The sequence below is a fragment of the Sinocyclocheilus anshuiensis genome, unplaced genomic scaffold (assembly GCF_001515605.1).
Source record: "Sinocyclocheilus anshuiensis isolate Anshui unplaced genomic scaffold, SAMN03320099.WGS_v1.1 scaffold2015, whole genome shotgun sequence".
Lineage (NCBI taxonomy): Eukaryota > Metazoa > Chordata > Actinopteri > Cypriniformes > Cyprinidae > Sinocyclocheilus > Sinocyclocheilus anshuiensis.
In genome coordinates this window covers 179,111-190,165 of record NW_015551020.1, presented here as the reverse complement: position 1 = coordinate 190,165, position 11,055 = coordinate 179,111, and the positions used below count along the sequence as shown (strand labels likewise).

The window sequence follows — 11,055 nt, the reverse complement described above, 5'->3', positions numbered from 1 at the left end:
GGGGTATGTAGCCTAGGCCTTTGGCAGTAGGGGATAATGTCACTGACAACCGTCTTAACGTCCCAGGGGCAACTCCCATGGCTATGGTAGAGTTGGTACTTAGTGCTCGCCATGGTTTCTGGCATGCACTCCCCTCAGCATGGTGGCGTGGGTATACCGTTCCCCATAGCGACCCCTAGAGGACGCAGTTGGAAGTTCCCTTGAAAGGGAACGTCTCAGGTTATGTATGTAAGTAACCATGGGGGAACGAGACACTGCGTCCTCTAGGTTTCCTGCCATGCTTCGGACGCAAGCTTCAGACGAAGAAGTGGATGATGTGTTCTCCCGGCACCTATTTATACTACAGTTGCACCGGTAGTGACATCATGGCTGTCGCCGGTCAACGTGTTGTTGGTGTTTTTTCAATGTATGCTTCAGACACGGGTCACGACGAGGCATTCCCCATAGCGACCCCTAGAGGACGCAGTGTCTCGTTCCCTACTCAGGGAACCATGGTTACATACGTAACCTGAGATGATTTAATTAAGGCTTTTATTCATATAAAAACATTGATCAACACACATACAGTTAGGTTCATATATATTTGGACACTGACACAATTTTCATAATTTTGGCTCTGTATGCCACTTGAATAGAATTCAAATGAAATAATTAAGATGAAATTGAAGTGCAGACTTTAAGATTTAATTCAAGGGGTTGAACAAAATTAAAACATAAAATGCTTAGGAATTACAACCATTTTTATACTCAGTCACCCTATTTTCAGGGTCTCAAATGTAATTGGACAAATAAATATAATCATAAATAAAATGTTCATTTTTTATATTTTGTTGAGAATCCTTTGCAGGCAATGACTGTCTTAAGCCTGGATCTCTTGGACATCACCAAAGACTGGTTTCCTCTTTTGTGATGCTTTGCCACATGGCTGTCGCCGGCCAACATGTTGTTGGTGTTTTTTCAATGTATGCTTCAGACACGGGTCACGACGAGGCGTTCCCCATAGTGACCCCTAGAGGACGCAGTGTCTCGTTCCCTACTCAGGGAACCATGGTTACATACGTAACCTGAGATGATTTAATTAAGGCTTTTATTCATATAAAAACATTGATCAACACACATACAGTTAGGTTCATATATATTTGGACACTGACACAATTTTCATAATTTTGGCTCTGTATGCCACTTGAATAGAATTCAAATGAAATAATTAAGATGAAATTGAAGTGCAGACTTTAAGATTTAATTCAAGGGGTTGAACAAAATTAAAACATAAAATGCTTAGGAATTACAACCATTTTTATACTCAGTCACCCTATTTTCAGGGTCTCAAATGTAATTGGACAAATAAATATAATCATAAATAAAATGTTCATTTTTTATATTTTGTTGAGAATCCTTTGCAGGCAATGACTCCTTAAGTCCTGGATCTCTTGGACATCACCAAAGACTGGTTTCCTCTTTTGTGATGCTTTGCCAGGCCTTTACTGCAGCTGACATCAGTTGCCATTTGTTTGTGGGTCTTTCTGCCTTTAGTTTTGTCTTTAACAAGTAGAATGCATGCTCAATCGGGTTGAGATCAGGTGATTGACTTGGCCATTGCAGAATATTCCACTTTTTTACCTTCAAGAACTCCTGGGATTGTTTTTGCTGTATGATTTGTGTCATTGTCCATTTGTACTATGAAGCGCCGTCCAATCAGCTTTGCTGCATTTGACTGAATCTGGGCAGACAGTATATCCCTATACACTTCAGAATTCATCCAGCAGTACACCAGTAACGCAGTGCCACTGGAAGCCATGCATGCCCATGCCATCACACTGCTCCACCATGTTTCAGATGATGTCGTATGCTTTGGATCATGAGCTGTTCCAAGCCTTCTCCATACTGTTTTCTTCCCATCATTCTGGTACAGGTTGATCTTAGTTTGATCCGTCCAAAGTATTCTTTTCCAAAGGTGGTCTGGCTTTTTTTAGATGTTTTTTGGCAAAGTCTAATCAGGCCTTGTTTGCACCTTGTGGTGAACCCTTTGTATTTGCTCTCGTGAAGTCTTCTCTTGATTGTAGACTTTGACAGTGACACACATGCCTCCTGGAGAGTGTTCTTCACTTGACTGGATGTTGTGAAAGGGTTTTTCTTTACCATAGAAAGGAATTTTCCAATCATCCTCCACTTTTGTCTTCCATGGAGGTCCATGCCTTTTTATGTTGCTGAGCTCACCAGTGCGTTCTTTTTTTTCTCAGAATGTACCAAACTGTCGATTTGGCCACTCCTAATGTTCCTGCAATCTCTCTGATGGGTTTGTTTTGCTTATGAAGCCTAACAATTGTCTGTTTCACTTGTATGGAGAGCTCCTTTAACCGCATGATGTGGGTTCACAGCAACAGCTTCCAAATGCTAATGGCACTTAAAATGTTGCGCAGAAACCATCCTAAAATTGATCTCGCAATCATCTCTCAAATATGTGTACGTGTGATTCCTACAAATAATAATATGTATATATGATAAACTAAATCAGTTGTGTACTATCACATTAAACTACCAGTTTATACTTCAGAGATTTAATTTAACTTCAGTGCCTTATGGTAGGGTAAGATAAAATGCTGGCTCACTTTGCCCCATAGCTGCCATTTTGGAGAAAAAAACTAGCTTGCTTACTAATTAAGGCTAATATTTAGCTATACGACTCCTAATTAATGTCATTAACATGTAAAAGATCACCAGTCATCATCCATATTCTTTCATTTAGAACAGCGAGCTGCAAGAACAGTACATTTTCAAAAACCTGCAGTACTCGAACAAGAAAAAGTGTGTAGGGGTGTACGTGTGATTCATAAAATGAATGTACGTACAGAAAATGCACGTACTGTACGCCTCTTTCAGATGTGAAATCTATGAATCGCAAATGACCTTGAATTTGCGGCAAATGAATGGTTAGGCTCTCTGTCTTGCAAACGACTCCTAATTAATGTCATTAACATGTAAATTATGGGTGGTTTCAAAATATATGGTCACATGACAATAAAAGTGTACAGTTGGCAAGATACAAGGGGTGGGTCAACTTACCCACTGGCTCATCTTACCCCACTCTCCCCTACGTCTGCTCAGACCCTGACGTGACGCTAAGCACTTTTCCGGACGTCAAAGCCAGTTTTTACAAATATGAGCGTTGGCGTGGATTTAAGCATATGCATTAATTTAGAAGAGCCAGCTGCAATACTCGAGCAGTACTCGAACAAGAAAAAGTGCGTATGTCTGCTCAGACCCTGACGTGACGCTAAGCACTTTTCCACGTCAAAGCCAGTTTTTACAAATATGAGCGTTGGCGTGGATTTAAGCATATGCACACTCTATGATCAAATCTGAGCATATGCACGCTTTATAAATGAGGCCCCAGAACTATTACCTGCTTAATTGATGTAGAAATAACAAAGGAATAGTCCACGCCTGTCCATGAAACAGCTTTTGAATCAACTGTCTAATTACTTATTGTCCCTTGAAAAAGGGGGGAGGCACATATTAAAGAGCTGTAATTCCTTAACCTTTCCTCCCATTTTGATGTGAATACTCTCAAATTAAAGATCAGAGTGTGCACTTTAAACCCATATTTATTATAAAACTGCAACTTGAATATGGTCAGCAGCTAAATTAATAAAAAATGTGCCTGTCCAAATAAATATGGACCTAAATGTAACTGGAAAATAAAAGCAAATTACTTTCCATTAAAATAAAAAAACGGAAACCTGCTTGCTTGACGTGCAAGAACCAATGAGGCTGAAAATATTAAATATTTTAATTTGTGCTCAGAAGATTAACAGAAGTCTTATGAGTTTGAAACAACATAAGGGTGAATAAATGACGACAGAATTTTTTTATTTTTAGGTCAACCATCCCTTTAAAGGTGTTGGTCAAGCATTTTTGTCCCTAGTACCTTGACAAATATCAATCTTTTCTTGGGAAATCACACCTGTCTCAGTATGTGACAGTGCTAAGCTCTAGCCAGTCAGAAACACTCAATGACGCCAGTGAATCATTTTGCATGTCAAGTTGACATGTCTCGGAAGTAAGGAATTCAGAGAGAGATGTGTGGTAAAACAAAATGGCACACAGCACCCTTGGCAGAGTATGATCTCTAATTCAGGATGCTGATTGGTCAATTAAGCATTTAAGCAGTGCCAAAATACATGACAGTAACAATCAAGATGCCATGCTTTCGCTGTTTAGCATGGACAGCTGTTAATAAGCAGCTTATTCCACTGATGGCTACTCAAAATCAGACGCGTGTAGGCCTATACTAAAATAAAATTAAAACAAATATAATACATATTTAATTCTTCATTTCATACTCCCTGGTAACAGCTACTGTATGACATGAAACATAGGTTCAGCATGCTTCTGTGTACATAATGCGCAACACCCACCTCTATTAACCTAGTTGACCTATCAGGGACTATATCCAAGATGAATTTGCTTTATAATATATTTTATTAATATTAATAATAAAAAAACTGTTCTTAATAAGGCCTCCGAGGTTGTGTTATATTGTGAATATAATCACAGCCTATTGTCCTTTATTACCTAAATAAAATGCAGGACACACTGTTGTATCCTTTATAGCTCTCCTATTTATGGTCCATAACAGCCATTTTCACGCAACTCTTTTAATGGTCTGTCCACCTTAAATCCTCAAGACAAGATCTTACCTCTTCTTCATCTGTCTGCGCACCTCCTCTCTTCAAACTCTATGAATCACAAATCACTTAGAGACTCTTGAATCGTTAGATTCATTACATCTCAAGGACCCAATAATTGAAAGCATTAGAGTCTGTATTTGGATGTACACCAGGGCTGGAGTTTAATTTTCAAATGTATAAATTAAAATGAGAACTTCTCGAGTTTTCTAATTCCCCGTTTGGCAGAGAGAGAAAATTATTGTTTTCCATTTATTGTTTCGTTGGGTGTTAGTCCCATCTAGTGGCTCATAGCAAACTATATAGCTCATATAGCGCTTGGTTACACTACAGCGCCCCCTGGAGGACACAAGCGGTGCCTCCAGCCTTTGACAGTCCTGCAAGGTTTTAGTGAATGAGCCATTAAACAGCAAATGTAATAAAAGTTTAGATTTTAATAATGCTTCTTGTTATAAATACATGATTATCTCAAACACTTCATAAATAAGTTTTAAAAAGCACCCTCTGTTTCAGATCACTTTACAGATGTCTATAAATACTATGTATTACAATAACAGTCTTTCAAAAGGTACTGAAAAAAAAAATGTTACATCTCTTGTTTTTCTGAGTGAACTCAGTGTTTGATTGTGTTCTGGGTAGAGACAGCGCTTTTCCTTCTAATATACAAACCTTGGCTATTAAAAACAGATCCAAGATCAGTTTAAAGAAGCAGTTACAGCACAAGATAGAAAAGAGTCCATGTGTGAGTGCAGTCCTTTTTGCCCCTGTGGTGTCTTTAGTGTACATGAAATGGACTTTTATAATCATTTTAAATGACAAACAAACGCACAATGATCTGAGTGTATATCAGACTTCATATAAGGTCAGTACGAAGTATTATGAATGTATACAGTGTGATAAGCATTATGATACAGAAAGACTTCATATGGTCTTTTAGCATTTGGTCAACAGGCTTTGTAAGTCCATGTTGTGTTTGAATTAATGAATGAACTTTAGCTGCACCAGAAATTGCCTACTTGATGCCAACAGTGTTGCTCTGGAACCAGATCCCTCTTATTATTATAATCATAATAAAATATGTATATAAAAAAGGCAAAATTGATCTGGGATCATAAGTCACTATACATGAAGTCTCTGGCCTGATCAATACCAGTGCATAGCATTCAATTGGATTGTTATAAGCTGTTCTAAAGGTGTTGGTAAATTTGTGTGTTATTTGTTAATTATTAAAGGGTAGGTTCACACACTCTCTGAGTGTAATGTTTATCTTCTCTAAGCTTTTCGTATGGTGTATTTGCCTTTCTGAAGTTGGGAGACGTAGATTTTGGTTTTGGTGCCATCTGTGCGCTTGAACCAGACCTCTCCTGTGCTGATCCCCGTTATCATGGCCCTGAAAGAAACACAAGAAAACAGGGAGACCATTTCAATTAAAATGTTTTTGCAAACAAACCCAAAGCGAAGACACATGCGGTCTTATGTCTTATGCTGTACTGACTGTGCCGGGCTGTCGTCATTGACTTCTAGAACGACACTGCTGCCTTTGGAGAATCTCTCTCCATCATAGAAGAGATCCCCACCTTCACATCGCACGGGCACCTGCCTGTCTGAGAGACAAACAGACATGCACACCATCTTCAACATGTTGCGCTTTAATAGCTCATAATGCTCTAACTCTCTGTTTTCAAGACATTTTATGTCACTGTATAGGGCTGTCTAGCTAAAGTGAAACTGCTGTCATTAAATGGTTCACAGGCGCGACAAGATAACACTCCAAAAAAAAGTACATGTACAAAATCTGTCACTGGGACGATACTTTTTCAAAAGGTACAGCTCTGTGCCTTATTTAGCTCTGAAGGATGCAAATTAGTACGTTAGCCTGTTAGTGTTCCATGCAACGTACCGTCCGTGGTACATTTTGTGCTTACATTTTCCAGGAATGCTAAGGGGTTAAAGATATGTATTAGTACCTAAAGTGTACATATTAACTACATATACATATTAAGTACATATGTAAATGGTACCTTTTGAAAGTGACAAGTTTTGTACCCTTTTTCTCAGTGAAAGCAAGTGATAAAACGTATCTCTTCCAAGTAAATCTGTTAAACTAGCTGCGACCGCAACGAGACAAGTGACAGATTTTGTTGATCAGTTTCCATTTCTGTGGCTGCATTAACTAGCCCTGCCTAACTTTGAAATCTGAATGGTCCAAAATCCTGCTCCACATAAGAGGACAGTACACATCAAATATCTTCTGGTCATTTATTGCTGAAAGCTTACCGTGTAGTACAAGAGTTAGGTATTAAGAGTTTGTCCAGTTGATTGTTGATTAATTATCAAATGCAAACTGCATCATTAGATCTGTACACCCTTGTGAAAAGAAGTATTTAGCATACTTTAAATTAAAGTGTACTGCTGAATGTACTGACAAGCATTTATGGTAAACTAAAATATACTTTAATGTAATTAAAATTTTATTAATATATCATCAGCAAGTAGTTTTTTTTAAATATACTTTTAATACACTATAAGTGCACATTCAAAACAATTCAGCACACTTTTTCACAAGTGCAGTATTATAACAGTGGTGTACAGTATTTGGTTGTAATTGATTCCTATGATGCAGAGGAAGACAATAAAGAAATGGAGGGATGAGACTGAGAGAAAGAGTGAGATCTGGGAGAAATAAAAAGACAAATGAGAGACAGAGCAGAATCAAATGTTACATGTCAAACCATTTTTCTTAGAGAGAACAAGACTCTAAATGTGACATTAAAGCCAAAGTAGTTCCAGTCTATCAGTCTGGAGTTACAGAGAGGGAAATGGCTCTATAAATCAAACCTCTGTATCTAACTTAATCAGAGGCCAGACAGATAGAGCTTATGAGTGAAGGTCAGGGCTAATGGAAGCAACTGGGATGCCAATGGAGAACATGCTTAAGCCTTTGCATCCATTTTAGCTAGAGACAGACAGTAACTCTATACATGTTGTGTGTGTTTGTCTACGAGTGTGCGAGTATCCCTGAAGGCATGTTTACTATGAAGTCTTTTCATAAATATAGACCCCATTATTTAAAAGCATGCATCAACACATACAAGATACTCAAAAACAAACTTGAATCTCGAATTAAAAATGATTATACAGCATTATGTAGTTACATTGTTAAAGATAGAGAGAATCCTGTATTGCTCATTGAAATCTATGCCAATCTTGTCGTGAGAAAGAAATCATTGGTTAAATATATTTAGCCCAAGGCAAGGTCTCTGATGGTCAGTGCACATGATTGCCTTCAATAAATTTACAAGGAGTTAATTCAGTCAGTTTTGGCTAAGTTTAATGAGGTTCACCTAACTACCATGAGGTCCTTGACCTCCCAGTGTAGCTTCCTGAGAAAGACAGCGACCGACAGGAAAGCTTCAATAAAGTACTTAAATGAACACAGTGCCATTTAATAACTGACTTACTGTCTGCTTTCTTCTTCATAGGCATCAGTGCCGCTTTTGCCTGGAAGACAGAGAGATAAAAGTCACAAACGTTCACCGTGAGTGAAGAGCAGATCACTCATCATGAATACCTTCTTGATGGCCGCCCAGTCCTCTAGAATGTCAATGTCTCTTAGCATATACACTATGTATGGCCCTGAAAAATAGACAGACATGTTGAGCAAGACATGTTGAGGAACACAACTTCTTCAAACCGAGTGAGGATAAGAGGTATAGCGTGTTGGTTAAAGTAGGCTGTTAGTTGGCCTAAAAATTTCTTTCCCAGAAAAGGTCCAAACAATAAAAAAATCATACCGTTTCAGGAGACAGTATATTCTATGGCAATACAATGAATGGTAAGACAGTTACATTATTTAATGAAACGAGCCATGTGTGATTCTTGTATAATCAATCTGTTAACTGGTGGCCTCTGGTGAACTTTTTAAATCTACTTTAAGGCCTTTTCAATAAAGTTGGTGCTGGAACAAGATTTAATCCAGAAGGCAAGTGGTGGCAGAAGTGGTGACTAAATGAGAGGGGAAGAGATGGATCTCAATCTAAAGAGAATACTTTATTACCTGACACAAGAGCTGCCTTCTTCTTCCTGTCTGGGCAAATCAGGAGACTCCTTCTCTTACATTTCTTCATCCTCACTTCATCATTCAACCACTCTGATCGATAAAGAGCAAGTTTGTGTGTTTATGGATCTTGTGAGTATTTGTGTGTTTCTAACCTAGAAATTCCTAGTGAACAATAATGCCTAAAATCTCCCCACAAGTCTGACAGCAAAAAGACCCAGATGCCAGACTCTGCCACAGATCTGACACAGTGTTTAAGGTATGTTAACCCAATAAGGCCTACTGTATTATATTTGATACACATCTATATTATTAACATGGTCAAAACTTTGCTAAAAGCCTGTTGTATAAAACAGCATACAAGTAGTATATACTAATACAAATGTAGTATATACTTGTTTATACTTTTTTAGCAAGTTAAAGGCCTTTTATTATGATTCCAAACACGTCCCCGTTCAGGTTGCAGTACACTTGTCTTTTTGCTGTGAAATCTTTACTTTATAAAATAAATGTAAGAATAACTGGACTAAAGATTTACTTGATTATAAATAAATAGAATAATCACATTAAAATGCACCAAATAAGATACATCAGGCTTTAGACATGCGCTTTTCTACATCTAATTACATTGCATTGCATTATATGTTTTGCCCCCCACAATAAGAACTGCAGAGCTTTGATTGTAAAACTAAGCATATGAATGTAATTTTATTAAGACATATTATTGGGAGATATAGTGACAATTGATATTTATGTGACAACTGTATTTTATGTAAGTAGTCTGTTATATGGTTATACAAAGCTCACTGATTTACATTACAAGCTGTTAGAATTTCATCTCACCTCTGCTGTACTAACATCATACACTATAATACTGTATAGCACTGTATTTAAATTATTTTAAATAGTTATATGTTTATTCACTGTTATATGTTTATTCATATTATTCACTGTGTATACATATTTCAGTTAATACCATCATTGTAATTTATTATTTTTTATCTGTTGTTGTTTCATTGCAGGATGATGTTTATTTTATGTCTGTTGTGCAGCACTTTGGTTAGAACTTGTGTTACTTTTAAGGTGCTATATAAACAAACCTTGACCTTGAATTACAAAGATCAAAGGAAAACCAAAATATAAAGTAAAAAAAAAAAAACTGTCTTGAAATAAATTGACGAGTCCCGCGCATAAACACATTTCATTACACCAAATAATGTTCTTTTTAGCAACATCATATGACCCCTTTAAGGTTAGGGATTCAGAAGTAGTAATAATATTAAGCTTTAAATTAAACAAAAGACATCTATGCAGACATATATCCCTATTCTGACTGCAAGGTAAACGTGTGTGTATGTGAGTGTGTGTAACTGGTATTATCTACATTATGTGGAACAAATGTCCCGACAAAGATAGTAATACCAGTAAATTCTAACTTTGTGTGGACATTTTCTGGTCCTCATGAGGAAACAAACTTATGAATCATAAGGCATTAAGATTTTTGAAAATCTAAAAATGCAGAAAGTTTTGTGTGAGGGGCAGGCTTAGGGTAAGGAATAGTTTGTTTGTTTATTCTCTTCTTAATGCCATTCCAGGATCTATGGCTATATTCATGGCGAGAACCAGTTAATCCATACATAAGTCTGTTTAGGGCTGGGTATCGAGTTCGATACTTTTTAGGCACCGACCGCAACACAGGCGCAGTTTGACTTAAGCTCTGTCTCAACTTACACCTCGCGCATGCGCTGTTGTACGCGGACCGTCCGCGCGGTCTCAAAAAATTGCCTGCACGAGGACGGGGTGCGCGGCTGTCCGCGAGCCCTCTGATGACAAAAATGACGTAATGTGGACGCGGACGGCCGAAGTATACTTTGGCATTAAGCCTGCAGCACTAGCCGGTGTGTTCGACTAGAAGAGGTGCGGCGCAGATCGATCAGTGTTTGACATCCGCAAAATTGATTTCATAAAATTGGTATCGAAAAAAGTATCGTTCAGGAACCGGTATCGAAGTCAAGGTATCGGTATCGGTATCGATATCGAACATTTTTGAACGATACCCAGCCCTGAGTCTGTTATACACACACAAGTCGGGGGACAATTTAGAATGTTCACTTCTCATAACCTGCATGTCTTTGGGCTGTGGGAGGAAACAGGAGCACCCGGCGTAAACCCACGCTGACACAGGTTAGGGGTTAGAAACTACAGTTTGAACTGTATAAAAATCATTACACCTATGGTACAGTGGGTACGGAAAGTATTCAGACCCCCTTCAATTTTTCACTCTTTGTTATATTGCAGCCATTTGCTAAA

General features: G+C 37.9%; 1 protein-coding gene across 3 annotated transcripts in view; it reads right to left on the bottom strand.

The window, feature by feature from the left end:
• Positions 1-5,274: 5,274 nt before the first annotated feature.
• The window catches only part of LOC107661087 (breast cancer metastasis-suppressor 1 homolog), a 9,296-nt gene continuing 3,515 nt past the window's right edge, over positions 5,275-11,055 (bottom strand). The window contains exons 7-11 of one of the 3 annotated variants that reach the window (XM_016450536.1): positions 8,746-8,838; positions 8,260-8,324; positions 8,150-8,189; positions 6,184-6,292; positions 5,275-6,078 (exon numbers count right to left, since the gene is read on the bottom strand). In XM_016450536.1, coding sequence (XP_016306022.1) covers positions 5,961-6,078; positions 6,184-6,292; positions 8,150-8,189; positions 8,260-8,324; positions 8,746-8,838 — 425 coding nt within the window. In that variant the 3' untranslated portion in view covers positions 5,275-5,960. Of the gene's footprint in view, positions 6,079-6,183; positions 6,293-6,558; positions 6,628-8,149; positions 8,190-8,259; positions 8,325-8,745; positions 8,839-11,055 lie in introns of those variants that run through there. The other 2 variants (XM_016450537.1, XM_016450538.1) reach the window with 2 other exon arrangements.